Source organism: Pygocentrus nattereri, chromosome 8, assembly GCF_015220715.1.
Source record: "Pygocentrus nattereri isolate fPygNat1 chromosome 8, fPygNat1.pri, whole genome shotgun sequence".
Taxonomy (NCBI): domain Eukaryota; kingdom Metazoa; phylum Chordata; class Actinopteri; order Characiformes; family Serrasalmidae; genus Pygocentrus; species Pygocentrus nattereri.
Genome location: NC_051218.1, coordinates 18,299,739 through 18,315,244, shown reverse-complemented (window position 1 = coordinate 18,315,244; position 15,506 = coordinate 18,299,739). Strand labels below are relative to the sequence as shown.

Here is a 15,506-nt window from a genome sequence, read left to right as displayed (position 1 = left end):
GAAGGCTAGCACAGGCTTCCTCCAAGATTTGTGACAACCACTGCTTCTTTTCAAACTACCACTCACGCAGCGTCACGGGACAGCTGAACGCGCTCGGAGGAAAGCGACAACACCAGATCTGTTACGTCAGCTAACAGCCGCCTGCGCAGACTAACATTGCATTGAAAAATTCAGCGATAACTTATTACAAAATATGTCATCTTTTACTTATGATCACAAATCTACTATTTCTGTGCTTTTTAATAGAAATGTTCTACTTTTTAAATAATTCATTTAAAATGACACCATCACTTAATAATACTAGCTTCTAAGGGTTGACCTCCAGACATTTATTCAAGAGTTTATTCGTCAAATATGTGCATGTTTGCACATTTATAGCCATTAAGAGTCAGAGAGGACTGACCTTTGTCCTGTACAGCTGTATGATTACGTTTGAATAACTGTTGATATTGCAGTGAGATTAGAGAAATATAAGTGGAAAGCTTTCTCTTTCATCACTGTGCATACATCATCCTCATTCATTTTCACCTGCTGGGAGCACTGGAGCAGTGGTCTGGAACAGAGCCAGTAATGATATCTGATGTAACACACAGCACACACACTACATGAATGCACCCTGATGAGTATCATAGATCATAGGCCATTCATACATCCATTGTAGAGCTCTTACTCTCTGAAGACTTCACACTGGAATAAAGCAACATATGTCCAGAAAACAAACAAGATAAAGCCATGTCAGTAAGTTTTGTACACACTTCTCTATCACTGACATATTTTTTTATTTCTGCTTAGGCACTGAATCTCCCTCAACAGATTCAGGTAAGCTGAAATTTTAAAAAAGCACTTTTGCTGTTTTACAAGCCAAAGCCACAGATATTTTATTATAACTGTAATTACATAGTTATACAGTACTGTGCAGAAGTCAGAGACCATGCTTCATTTGCATAATTTCCCATCAGAATGGCCATTGAGTACTTAATGTTCATTTTTCAGCTCCAGGAAAAAAGCAGGTCATGTATATGTAACATATAATTATACAGGGGCCTCAACAACTAAATATAACATCATTTTTAAAATATTTAATGTGTTACACTCTGTTGTTATTACAGTTCAGTCTTCAATGAACAACATTCAGTGATGTTGAGGCCTGGACTCTGGGATGGTCAGTCCATTGTTTTGTGAATACCTGCTGATTTGCGAATTTTCTGCTTGTGTTACTTTGAAATGCAATGGTCACTTTTGCACAGAACTGTAATATAACTGCATTATATAATCATAGTTGTATACAATGTAATTCAAGTTATATAGTGTGCTTACAATATGACTGTTTACTTTTACAAATGTAAATGTTTTACTGTGTTGATGCCTGTAATATTTGTGTTTGTGTTTAATGTTATAGACTTGTGGCGGCCCTACGGTGCTGGGGATGCTCTAAGAAACGGTGAGGCGGCCACTTCCTCTTTGGCGGCCAAAGGATTCAGGAGTGTCAGGCCCAACCTGCAAGATAAGAAATCTCCCACAACGGTAAGTCCATTTTCCTCCACTTATTCTGTTTGTCTCAACATCTCTGCCTCGGAAAGTTCTTCCTTCCACAGGAAGTGCTCATGGAAATGCAGCAGACAGGCGTCACTGAATTTAGCAGGCCTCGTTGGTAACTGTTAGCAAACAGAAACAAACTTGATTTTCACACGGAGGTTAAATTTATAGTGCTATTAATGACTGTTGTTCACTGCAGCTCTCTCAGCCTGGTGGCACAGTTGGCACAGTTGCAAGACAAGTGAGAGAGCTATGTGTTGCCTATAATTAACAAATTTAGAAAAAGTTTAAATTTCTTTTTGATTAAATTAACCCTTTGAGATCTGTGTACCACTGAAATCTTTACATACATGCTGTCATAGCTAAATAATACAGTACTTACTGAGTACTAACTGAATAACACACTCTTAAAGGGCACATATCATACATTTTCTTCCATTTTTTATTTCTCCCTGAAGTCTACTTATATTTTTGTATACATTTATGTACCCAAAACAGTTATAATAATTTTAAATGACAATTTCACATCCTCACTTTATCCCTTATAATTAAACAGGCAGTTTTTTCTTTACCTTTGTAGACTCATATGTGTAGATGACCTCTGTTCTGACTGGCTGCACTGTATTGTGCCTTGTTCAAAAAGTACATCAGAATCAAATACTCCTTATAACTTAAATATGAAATGTCCTGGTTTTAGTGACATCACAAAAGCAAGGATTTCAAAAGAGAATGTTTTTGCAGCTTAGTTAGCGTAAATGGACTATATGGACTATGAATTAAATTTTATGTTATGGAACTTTATTGAATACTGACTAGGGCTGACCTGATTTTTTTTTCTTTCTAGGCTTAAAATACTCACTGTTTCCATTCTCTATGTCACCCTTAAAAATAATCATTCATAATCAACCTTACTTTAGGTATGTTTGTGTGCTCTTTTTTTATAGTTTGTGAAATATATTTCAGTTTTTTCGATTTTTTAAAAAAGTTTTTTTCCCTTTTTACAAATGCTGTACCAAAGATGCTGTGAGAGAGATGTGCTGTAATGCTATGTGAGATAAAAACAGAAGAATCTGACTGGATTTTTGCTTATGTAGATAGTAGAGATGATACAGAAGTTCACAATGTAAACCATTAAATCTTTTTTTAGTGATATGTTTTCCTAAAGTTCAAATTCCATTGAGTGTAATAATTTTGATAGGCAGACATAAATCTTGGTTAGGTCTGACCATTCTGCAAGCTTTTTTTAATGTGTACTAAATTCATATATCTGAGGCTCAGCTTTTTCACCTGAATATCAAAGCTATAGCCAAACAAACGAATGTTTCTCTTTGCGTAAACATTATCTTGCTTCAGTTATTCAAAGAAAAAATGTGACTTGTGGAATCATAGGGGATGTTGGGCTGATTTTTATAGCGTAATATGTCCATTCTTGAGTAATTGGCTTCTTTCCTAGTTTTATGATAAACAGTTTTGTTTGAAACAGTGATAAATAAGAGTCTTAACTTTGAAAATTGTCATGAATCCGCTGGAGTGTTCTAGAGTATTGTTGTGGTCTAAAGAGTTAACAGACAAAGCTTCTAACTAAAAAACTAAATAAGGACATGAATACTAACATACCATTCTGAGGATTCAAATTATCTAAGTCTTATCACATACTACATCAAACTCTTTCATTTTAAGAAAGAGAAAAAAGAGAGATGTGTAAGTGTGAATAGCCTTTTCACAGTTTAAATAACCACCACAAAATGTCAAATGGGGTTGCAATGTTTTCTTGACTTCAGATAAGAAGCATATTTGTGAAGTCCATATTTTGGCTCCTAACAGATGTTCTTTTTGTATCTCTTTTCTTGCTTGTTTGCACATGTTGTCATGGCTGCACAGGGCTGTGCTCCTCAAAGAGATAACTCTCCACTTCACCTTGCTGACTGTAATTCAGAAGCATGTAGCCTCCCTAATTCTCTTATACAATGCCATCACGGTCCACTGCCCATTACATACAGCCCATTTTCCAAGGAAACCACGTGTGCAAGCTCAGAGCATATCTCGTGGCAGCCCGACCCAAGAGCCAACGCATCTTCTGATTCTAATACCATAGACTATAAACACCCTCTCCCCTTTGCATCTGCCTATGAGACGCTGTCATCGAAGGAGCATAGCATCCGCTTATGGCCCTCAGAGCCCGAATCACACAGCCCAATTAGGCAGCCGAAGACACACATAGCTTCCCTGTCAATACACATTAATCCTCAGCCTCAGACAGAAGCCAGATACATCCAGGCTGTGTCTCTCAGGCCCCCCATTCCACCTAAAAGGATGCTCCTCCCGGGTTCCAGCACATTCTCTCGCCCTCCACTGCCCCCTGCAGCCCAACAAGTGGTACATTTGTTTGTAATTATGGTCACCATTCCATAATCATAGTAACACTCCACACCATTGTAGTGCACCATGCCAAACTACTAATCTCAAGTTGCTATGACGCTAATGCGCAGTGCAGTCAGTTCTCAAGGTCAGGTTGGTCTAGATGAAATACAGTTGTTGTGTATTTTTCACTGAACTTAAAATGACCTCACATTTAACCTTCTACATTAAGTGACTGTGTTATATTTATGGTAGTGTGAAATAAGCTGTGAGTTACAGGTAGAAGCATTGCAGTTCTTTGCTTTGTTGGCAACTGAATCCTGCAAACTTCTAAATTTCATTTTTATTTTGTTGTTTTTAATGTAGGCTCCTGTGAGGTTTTTAATAAATGTGCTTACAGCTTTTATATGTCGCTGTTATCGGATCAAAACCTCATATCTTGAAAAAGGAGAACTACTTGAGAAGGAAAAAACATGCTCTATTTTTAATGTAAGTGTATGGAACCAGACTTTTCCAAGCAAATTTTGGTCATTTCTGTTGATCCTTTCATCATGAAATTTACGCACAACAAATAACACCACAGGCATTTTCAAATTATGTCAAAAACTGAAAAATGACAAAAATGGAGATGGAGGTTTTGTTCCGACAGCAACGATATACTTTTCCATAATGCTTTTAAATGCATCTTTATACCACTAGTCAGTATCTTATATTGTATTCTTTAGGGGTGTAGCAATACATCAGCATTTACTGAAGCACTGTGCATATCATTATCATATTCAGTTGTATGCAAACATGTGAGTAATATAATAATAATAATGGATATAATCCAATATTATTATAATATAATAATAATAATGGAAAATATAAAATCTGCCATAAATTTTGCACAGGACATTTAATACATTTTTTCAGTAAGTTAGATTCAGAACATAACCAATAATTGTGCATTAAAATGTGTAGAAATGTGTATAATAAAGTATGGAATTTGACCAAGAGCACCCCAGCTTTTGTATACATCTGTACATAACATAAGTGTGGAAACATGTTATGTTCTCATTAATTCAACAGAAATAAAGATAATTCTTTGATACACAGACCAAAATAATTAAACAATGGCTCTGCACAACATATGAGTTCAGTTCTGAATAGACATAGGCTCCATAGTTTCAATAACATATTGTTCTTACTGGGGAAAAAAAAAAAGATTTACGCTCCTCAAGAAATACTTTTGTGCCAAATAACACTGAAAAACCTAACCCAATCGTACTGAAGTTGTAACACAGGACAATGTGATGGGGCGAAGTATTTAAAATTTTGAAAATTGGCTGTCCAAACTTCCTGTTATCAAAGTTAGACTCTTCTATTCCAGTTTCTTAACATTAAATTACACAATTCTGCTATGGAGATTGCACAAAAATTTTATTATAAAAACTATTTTGTGTTATGAAGTGGATATGTTATGCTTGACACACCCCATAAAGGATACATGTTATATTAATATATAACATGGGAACTGATACATCTGAGCCTGTCAAAGGTTTCATGTTAATTACATTTTTTATCAGTAATATTTACAACAGCAGCTCAATGGCTTCATTTTCAAGCTTTTTTGATGACATTCGGGTATCCATAGGAGTTCATGGAAACGTATCTGGTTAACCATGAGAAAGGAAGAAAAATAATCTTTGGATGAAAATATTGAAGGGATGTAAGCTTACCTGTTTAGGTGACAGCACTGGTGTTGTAAAAAAATATAACAAGTTGAGGAAGAACATCGATAGGCTTTTGTCTTGGAAAGGGTAATGGTAGCTGCCTATTCAGATACACTAATAGACTAAGAAAGCTAACCAGTGTGATGCTGGGTGCTGATGAGGACTTCTCCTCGCTGGATGCTGTGCCAATATGTGGTTTTGGAAAAGCAAAGTAAGATGGAACATATATACTCATATATACTATATGAGCAAAGCCACTACATTTCCACGAATTGTCTTCCAACAATTAAACATGACAAGTACCTGAAATGTGATTTTAGTGTTCCAATAGCATTCAAACTCGAGTACCTAATAGGGACATGTAAAAAACCTTGCCTTTTTCACTTGCAATAAAATACTTAATACAATGTATGGGATTGAACGAGAGAGAATTTTGTCTCTCATAAGTTACATTAGATTTTTTGGACTCAAATAACCCTCTTTTCAGTAAATGACTTTTCATACATCAGTGTTATTCCACACCTAGCATTCAATTCATCCTTTACTACCTTCTCCTTGAGTCTTGAAGCAGAGTCTCACTAATACACATCCATCATTTCCATCATACTGCCACTTTCTCCCATTGTTTCAGTGACTGAAGCTCATATACCACTTTCTTCTCTGTCATCCAGCGTGAGGCTCCATTGGCCTATCCAGGACCACCACCACCACCATCACATTCCCCTATTTACAGGCCCTGTCTCTCCCTTGACAACACCTGCTCTAGGGACTCTGAAATCCAGCCCAAAGATCTTTACCCTGGGCCTCCCTCCCCAAGCCAGGAGCTGCAACTGGTGCTGAGTCGCTGCTCCTCCCGAACTCAGAGCGAGGCTTCCACAGCCGTGCTGGAGGAGCTAAGAGCATGTGGACTAGACCCAGAGGGTGGTTCTGACACCCCCTCACCCACCCACAGCCAGCTGAGCACTGTCACTGATGAAACAGCGCTAAATGCCCCTGCAGCTAGTACCGCTAATGTAATTATCCACCAGCTGCTGGACAGCATCGAGTCTGTCTTACTCCTTCTTTGTGTTTGTTTATGGAGTTTTGTTTTTCCCACTGGACCTCTCAACTTTCACTCACCCTAGTTTCTGCTCTTAGACTGTCACCATCTAAAGCATCGTCCTCCTGAGTTAACTAAAGCTGCTGTTTTTTTGTCAAGACATTCTTGTCCATGTTAAACTTTCTACTTCCTTGTCCTTCTATCGTTTTTATGTGGTATCTTTTTATTTTTTTTCCCCACACATTCCCTTTGCCCTTTCCCTCCCTTTCTTATTCTATTTGATTGCTTGGTGCCCTCCCTCCATCCACCACTCTTTGCCTCTCTCTATTCATCCTTTCATTCCTTCTTTTATACCACATTCAAGAGCCTAATCCGCAGAAACCAACCACCCTGTGATTCACATTGACTGGTTTTATCGCCTCTTCCCTCTGGAATGTTTGTGTTTGGAACAATACTAATGATGCCCCCTCTCAGATCTGCATTTGCTTTTTATTGGACGAGCCCAGAGTCCCTACTAACTCACTGACAGGCTTTGACTTCCAGCTTCTCTTGATCTCATAGTTCAGTTCAGTGTTGGGATTCTCTAGGTAACACCTTCTCTTTGTAAAGAGGTATTGAGTGTGGGTACAGGATGAGATCATGACGTTGATGAGCCTCTCTACTAACAATGCAGACAGGCATGGGAAAAGGCTGTAACAAAAGCATGGCACATCTCACTTCCTTCCTGCAGTTATGTTCTAACACTATCTGTTTTTTTGTCATAAATGTATTCTTGATTAAATCGTTAAAATCAGATTAAATCATGTTGGTAAAATACATTTATTGGCGTCAGAGGTCTTAATCTCTTCACAGTGGGGTTTTTTTAATCCATTTCTTAGACATAAACAACTAAATCCTTTGTTTCCTTTCTGCCAACTACTAATGTCATTGGTCCTTTGGGAAGTTGCCATCTTACAAGTCTCTTCTCTTCTGGCTTGATGCCTGTCTCAGACGTTGATAGTTATAACATACTTTTATCAATTGTTAGGATGACTGAATATAGTGATTGTGTTTACTATGCACAAATAATGTTTTTCAATAATCTCATCTATTTCCTCTATGTCGCTACCTAGGGGCAGATGGCTGTGAATGGGAACATAGGTGTAACTTCAAGCCTAAATAGTCACCATCAAAGACCCTTCTCTCCTTCCACATACCCCCCTCTTCCTTCTCTCAGCCCAAGCCTCTCAGGCATGCAGCAGAGCCGGAGCAGTGGTGAGTACAAGCTCTGATTCTTACACATACCTCCAGTTGCCAAACTGCATCTTTGTTTACAATCTGTTTGTCTGAGGCTCCTGAACAGTGCAAGAGGGTCACATCCTATAAGCCTCATAGTGCTTTCACAAGGAATTCAGACAAGCACAATTGGCCCTACTGCTTTCAGGGATAGCTTAGTTCCTCTCTCATGCCAATCTGTAGCTGCACAAACCAACTCTGGGTGGCAGCCTGGACAGAAATGGACAGCCAGCACTATGCCACATATGCGTTCAGCTGATCTGAAATATTGCATGAGCAGCAGTTCCACAAAGATGCAGTGGCCAGCTTAATGTGTCCCAAAAATATGTGCTTGCCTTTACACTCCCAGATTGAGACAATATGGGAAATTGGAACAGTGGCTGGCAAATGATAACATAAAATGGGGAGATAATTGGAAAAATCTCACCAAATAAGGAAAGCATAATTGTTCCTACTGGGTTGTTCAGCTGGATCAAATCCGAAATTCACTCTCTATACGTGATGTGTTCTTTCCTAGGCAGGTCAAATAGATTATTTTTGAGCACACTAAATGAAAAAAATTAAAGTTTGTAAATTGATGTTCGTGCCACATTTATCCATCTGATCCCTCTGTACAAGTGCATTTCCACAGCACAGCAGCTGTGAATATTTCACCCCTCACACTTCTTGATAAGTCACTGATGTGACATGCCAAGCTGTAATATAACGCTAATGAGTGCGAATGCATGGTCACAGTTCAGTTTAGCGTCAGTGCTGCACTCTGTGCATGTGATGTTGCCTCATTCAGGTCTGCTGCTCTGCTCTGCGTCTGCATCCGGTGATCTCTCTCTAATCCCAAGCAGCAAATGACGGAGATTAAGCGCATGTCTGAGTGATGGGGTGTTTGGGGGCAGGGGAGGGGCTTGGTCACTGGGATTAATGAGTCTGCGTGTGGTTTAAGGCTCTCCATTGTTTCAGAATAAGAGCTTTTTGGTCGTCTAAAGGTTTTGGACTGCGTACTTGCTTCTAAAGCAAGATTTATGTTTGCTTTTCTTTACCTGTCATTGTGTTGGAGTGGATCTGCTCCCTTCACTTGATGTGTAATCCGTGACACTGCAGGATCCCACAGCTGGTTGTGTCATCCAAAGATTCGAAAGCTCTTGTGAACTTCAGCACCTTTATCTGAACTTATTTCCTGCCTTCCCTCCAGCTGCTGAGTCCAGCACTCCGATATATGTCAACGTGGGTTCTGTGGCTACTGCCCGTGCTCCAGAGGACGAAAGGAGAGGTACAGTGGGCAGAGCTCCCCACTATTCTGGTATTGGCCCTGTGGATGAGTCTGGCATACCCATCGCCATCCGAACGGTAAGTGCACCTTGTATGTTTATGTGCTTTGCGGAGTGCATTTTATTTTCATTATTTCGTTCTGTGAAAGTGCATGTGAAGACTAGCTAAAGCTCTGAAATTTAGAAAAGTATTTAGAAATTTAGAAAATTTAAGAAATTTAGAAAAGTAATTTTGTTTTGTTTGGCTTGGATGAAAAATATTGTAAAGCAGCTTAAGGCAGGGCAAATAGATGGATGCTATATAGTTCTAGAAAATCATTGTATTAGTCAAAATCAGAAATATCATGTCTGTGTTATGTTTAGCATAAACACATCAACATTAATGTTGTTTAAAGGCTTGGATAATAGCTAGCACCGGTGTTTTTTTATGAGGGTTGGTCTCTCACTCTAAAGTGTCTGCCTGTGGTAATTCAAGAATTAATAGGCAATCAATCGCTTATCATGTGGGACTGGCTGTTGAGATGTGGCGGTAAATTGCATTTTCTCACGTTGAGCTTTATTTAGCCTTGGGGAAGCAGGGAGCTGCTGAGGTCAGCAACATTGATGGGTAACCAGACAATACTGTTGTATCTCTCAGCTCAACACAGCAACCTAGATTATATCAGCATTTTCATCAAGCTCTCATTTTATCAGCAACGCCTTGAGCACCGTCTACTACCCTTTTATTACTTATCATTGCTTATCATCTGAGAATGCTCTATTCTCTCTATTCTGTGCTGTTTATCTTAGACTGTGGACAGGCCAAAAGACTGGTACAAGACTATGTTCAAACAGATTCATGTGGTGCATAAACCAGGTAAGACAGAACATTTTGTCTTTATGATCTACAAATATTCTAATAGTAAAAATTACCTTCTAGTGCAAATACAGGAGAGCACTGAAAATTTGTATGTAATCTAATTGGGTCAGTGTAATGAAACGATTTGAATTTGACTTGTAATGTTTTTGATGTTATGTTTTTGTATAATCCTATCATTTTTACATCATAGTCAGCACCCCATTTAACTGCCCAGTATGGCTTAAAATTAAATCCAGTAGATGAAAGACATCTGCTCTTACCATTTGCTCATGGACCGTACTCCCTAAGGGCACAATTGTTATTTAAAGAGAGGAGAATTGACAAGCTTTGAAAATGGAATGACAATAAAAGAGCTTTATTCAGCTGACTGTGGACTAGAGCTACATCATTGCTGAAACCTGATTGTGCATCCCCAGCAGTATCTGTCAGGATGTGTCCCTGGGGGTTGCAGGGGTCGAGGAGCAGGTTCACTGGACAAGAATGACACCTGATCTCCCCCTCTGGCTCATTATGATCCTTCAATTATGTTCTGTCTTGAGCAAATTCGACAGTTTATTTTTATTATCTTAGATGCATGATTTGTGTCACATGAGCCACTAGGTTTTGTGCAATCTTACTTATTTCTGGGATTAATCTGCTTTTACAGAGGTTGAATATTCTGGTTCCCGTAACGCCACTTATCCTGCTACTAATGCTGGTATGTATCTTGTTCACATAACATTAAAAATGTCTTTGCAAGTGATGATCTATAGTTGAAGTTGGCAGCTAAATTTATAACAAATGCTACTGATTCTGTTCAAGTACCAGTGTTGGGTTAAGACATGTAGTGTTGAATCAACACATACAGGCCCTAGATTAAGCTTAAGCCTAGACTAAATTGAAAGGAAATTGCAGTTTGCTTTAATACTAATAATCAGGGTCCATGAAACTGGCCCACACTGTTAATTTGTCCAGAAATTCAGTTGCATACAAAGGAGCATCATAAGAGTCTAAGATCCAGCAGTGGGAATTATGCTGTTTTTATTATGAAGAGATTTACAGCCCACAGAGCCTTGTAGACATTTCTCCTTTTTTTCTTTCAGAGAAGAGTGGCCCATCTAATACTGTCCAAGCACACCCTGCACCTAAGAGCAGTACATACAGACCCATCACCAAGAGCATCTCTGATAATGGCACATGTGGCTTCAGAGCGCCCTCCTCCTCTCCCCTGCCCACCTCATCATCAGCTCAGCGCAGATCACATGATCGGGACATCCACCAGGGAGGAAACAGCACACCCAATATGTGAGATACAAACCACTTGCTGCAAACTTTTTCTATCTTTGTCTGTCTATCTTAAGATATGTCTGTCTACTCTTCACCCAGTCTGTACTACATACATAAGACATTAATCTTCAGAATGAAGAGGGAATGAAGTGTTTAGTATTCATCACCAGCCAGTCCTTTGTACAAAATTGAGGCAAATATCATTTGACATTATGTAAAGATTTTATTATGTCTCTCATGCTTCTAGGAATGAATGGGGTCCTCCAGAAAGAAAAGTGGACACTCGAAAATACAGAGCAGAGCCCAGGAGTATCTTTGACTATGAGCCGGGGAAATCTTCCATTCTAGAGCAGGAGAGGGTGGTAAGGTCACTCTGGGTTTTATGTTTTACCTTTTTAAATAGTAGTATTACAGATGCTTTTGCAAGTAAAAGAGATGGTGGATAAGTTGAAACTGTGGTGGCTGTGTCAGTGATTTCATACATATAATTTTTGTTGGAGCAAAACCTTGTATCTCCAAAACTTTTCAGGAAAACCTATGGTGGAAGGAAATAAGATATTTTTCCAAGTAACTTACTTCAGACAATTCCTTGTGGCCCATACATTGTGCACTTTTTACAGAATGTAAATAGCAATGACTGTTTACAAATTTTGGAAAAAATAGGGATACAGGTTTTGTCCCGGCAGTGACGATGTCTTTGTCAAACACATCCTAAAATTGTGGCTGTTTAATTAAGATTAACTGCAATCTCAAATTTTACCACACATTTCCAAATAAAGAATTGTAGCTCCATAGTTTGTTACCAAGAGGTAGCATCATGCTGATAAAGCATGTGGTCATTTTCAATTTCTGTCTGAAAATCACAACAGAGTGAAAAAAAAAAATCCATGTCAGCACATTCTGACCTTGGGCCCAATAGCAGGCATCATTAAATAAAATCAATCAACCAGTCCAAATGTGTCACCAGTGCCAGGGGCCATCAGTGCTCTTAAAGTCACACCATCTGTTATTGGCCTAGGCTATGATTTGTTTCTGTATTAACAGGAGATGGCTATTGTGTCTTATGAATGTATTTTCATTAACTAGAGAAGCTTTGTCAAATGATGCTCCAAATGAATGTTTAGGTCTCACTTGTGTACCGCAGTAATTTCTGTGTAAGGAGTTAATTATGGTGTTCCAGGGGTCGAGGTGGTTATCTGCACAAATAGGAGGACACACTGTTATTAGTCTATTAGTAATTATGTTGTCTTGCCATAGTGAAATATAATGGTGCCACTGCTCTCTGCTGGATGAATAAGGGCACAGCAGTTGATGCACATAAGAGCCTCTGCACTTAACAAGCCTAGAGTCATACTTCACAGTTTCTTTCTGGTCAAAGCCATGTCTCATTGTGACACCTGCATTTCTGTGACCATAACTACTCCCTTTCATTCCTGCACTTCACTATCTTCTGTCCACCACGTCTTGCCTATCTGCAAACCAGAAGAGTAACTTAAACCCAGATGAACTAGATTTAGAGAATGAGCCCTGGTATAAGTTCTTTGCAGATCTGGAGTTTGGTCGGCCGGTAAGTGAGGTCCACTCTTGAGTGTTTGGTTTGGTGCTAGCATGCCACTTGTGGTTGGTGTGAAGCTTGTTAGCTTAGACTGCCACAGTAGCTGCCTTTGTGCTGGTTGGATTGAGCAGAGACGTTAAAGATGAAGAGATGATCTCATTTACTGAGGTGTTCTGCTCCCTCCTTCCACCATTTTGGCCTTGTGCATCGTGTCTTTGGGTGCCTGTGTTCTACACATTAAACTCTGCAGTTTAGGAGGGCGGTAATGCAAATGGCAGGTTTGATTTTAACAGCACTTGCATGATCTACTGCTACTTTGGTGTGAAATATCGGGGATAATTGTAATTATGTAAAGATCATAGTGACCAGTGATAGGTGTCGTGCAGGATGGTGTTGTGTGCTGGTGTAAGGTGGCATGTCAACTGATTCTTCCTCTGCAGTCAGGTAACCACTTCCTCCTTTTTCTCCCATCATATCTGTGACTCTGCCATCTTCACACCTTCTCCTGCTATCTATTCCTCCTCTGGGTCAAGCCTCCTAAAAAACACCTGGATTACAATCCAGAGAGCGCTCTTCGAAACTACCATGAGGTAATCAGTGAGTTGGGGGTGGAGTGCAACTGGGTGAATGCCAGACAAAGTGAAAGTAAATCTACAGCAAGACACAGTTAAAAATCAGTTCAATCTGCAGTTCCCATCACTTGTTTACCATTTACCATCAAAACCATCTGTCTGTTTTGTCAAAACCAGCTTCTGAGAATGATATGATACAGTCTGTATAATACAGTGCATGTACGTCATGATTTCCTGTACTAGATACTTCATAGTACAGACACGTTCTAAGATGTCAGGCCTTAGTCAAAGTACTTGTAGTTAGCCAGAGTATCCTACATATCAAATGACATACCCTGTTTCATTTTGTTTAGTTTTTTTCCTGGGTACATAAAATTAGCCTGCTGACACCTTTGACAGATAGCCATAGCTTCTTAACATTTGTCTAGTCTGTGACGTTTGTGTTGAAGGTTGTTTTATATTCTGACTGATAAACATTTTTTGTAATACTGTGCAGGTCAGGATAATCTACACATTTCTGTTACAAATGATAAACTTTGTTGCCAGTGCATACATTGTATAAGCAATTGTTATGAAAAAAGAGTTTGTGTAAATGTTACAGCTAGCCCTGTGCACCTCTGATTGTCACTTGTAACAGATGAAGAGGTAAAGCGATGCAAAATTAATTTACTTGGGTGCTCGAGTACTCAGTTAACCATTTGAGGTGCCAGTACTTCAGGTACTGAAATAATTGTTTGGGTATTTGTTACATTTTATCACATGAAGATGGAGAAAATATATAGACCAAGAATTCCATTAAATGTCTAGGTTATATTTAAACACAAGTGTAAAACAGGAAAGTTTTGCTTGTATTTTTATACTTTGCTACTCAGAAAAGTGAGTGCCATAACTAAGGATAACTATGCAGCTTTGTAACTAAAAAGACTAGATGGACATGTTGGCACATTGTCCACCGAAGAGGAAAAAGTACCTGGAGAAGAGTCTCCACCACCATCCAGTGTTACTGATTAGCTGTACTTTAACTCATTAGCTTATCTTTTATGTTACTCATCTGTACAAAAACGCACCAATGTCCCTCTCCTATTTTTGAATAATAACACAATTTTGTGTTAATTTTGTGTTTTGTGTTAACACCGGTGCTGTCACCTAAAAATATAAGCCACAGCTTTACATTAATTTAGGCCATTTTTTTTTGTAGTTACTCAGACATCCGTTTACAAATACATAAATATCAGTATTAAACAGAGTGCTAATTTTACTGGTTTGAACCAGCCAAGCTTTACAACATAAATATATAATAAATAAATGTATTTTTGACTGCAAAGCTGAAGAGCAAATATCAACACAATTGAAATTAAATGTATGTTATTGACATTACATCTATAGTATATTTTTCATTAATATATGCATAAAAACCATGCAAAAAAGTAAGATTTTGAATTTATATGGGAAAATGTGGACTTGGTGTGAATTATGTGACTTATACACACAACTCAGTAATCAGAAACACATGATAATGCAAGCTACTTTTATGGTACAAAACAATCTTCAGGGTAATCTTTTTACCTCATTTTACCTCATATTAGTGTGTTCCCTGTGCTCATTCAGTCCTTTCTCCATGAGACGTACAATTATTCATTACATCACCAGTTACCACTTACAACACTGAGTAGTAAGAAACAGTGGTGGTCTTAAAGTTGTATGTCATTGGCTAGTGGTGTATGCAGCTCCATTGTTGGAAGAGGTGGTGGGCGGTCACAATTAGAGCTATGTTTGGACGACTGCTATAAAACCATACAGAGAGCTGCTTAAAATTGTCACGGGGGTTTCGTGGCCCAATTAAGAGCTTGCTGTCACTTAGGCCTTTATTTATGTTTACTAGCCACAAATGTGTCACACTGAGCGGACATTTCTGGCATCACACAGAGGCTACTTTTAAAGGCTGTGAAAAAATGATGGGCGTCTCCTGCAGCCCCAGCAAACTATTCCAGATGAGCCTCCTCAGGGCTTCAGTAGAAGAGAAAATGATTATCTACTTCAGCCATGCATACAAGGAGTTCCCTGCC

The 15,506-nt window shown here is 38.8% G+C and overlaps 1 protein-coding gene across 2 annotated transcripts in view; it reads left to right on the top strand.

The window, feature by feature from the left end:
• The window catches only part of sorbs2b (sorbin and SH3 domain containing 2b), a 74,561-nt gene that overhangs the window by 37,534 nt on the left and 21,521 nt on the right, over positions 1-15,506 (top strand). For both annotated transcript variants that reach the window (XM_037540813.1, XM_037540814.1), the window contains 12 exons: positions 793-819; positions 1,400-1,524; positions 3,418-3,912; positions 6,281-6,622; positions 7,761-7,902; positions 9,113-9,267; positions 9,978-10,044; positions 10,694-10,744; positions 11,130-11,331; positions 11,561-11,675; positions 12,797-12,880; positions 13,402-13,458. In XM_037540813.1, coding sequence (XP_037396710.1) covers positions 793-819; positions 1,400-1,524; positions 3,418-3,912; positions 6,281-6,622; positions 7,761-7,902; positions 9,113-9,267; positions 9,978-10,044; positions 10,694-10,744; positions 11,130-11,331; positions 11,561-11,675; positions 12,797-12,880; positions 13,402-13,458 — 1,862 coding nt within the window. The remainder of the gene's footprint in view (positions 1-792; positions 820-1,399; positions 1,525-3,417; positions 3,913-6,280; positions 6,623-7,760; positions 7,903-9,112; positions 9,268-9,977; positions 10,045-10,693; positions 10,745-11,129; positions 11,332-11,560; positions 11,676-12,796; positions 12,881-13,401; positions 13,459-15,506) is intronic.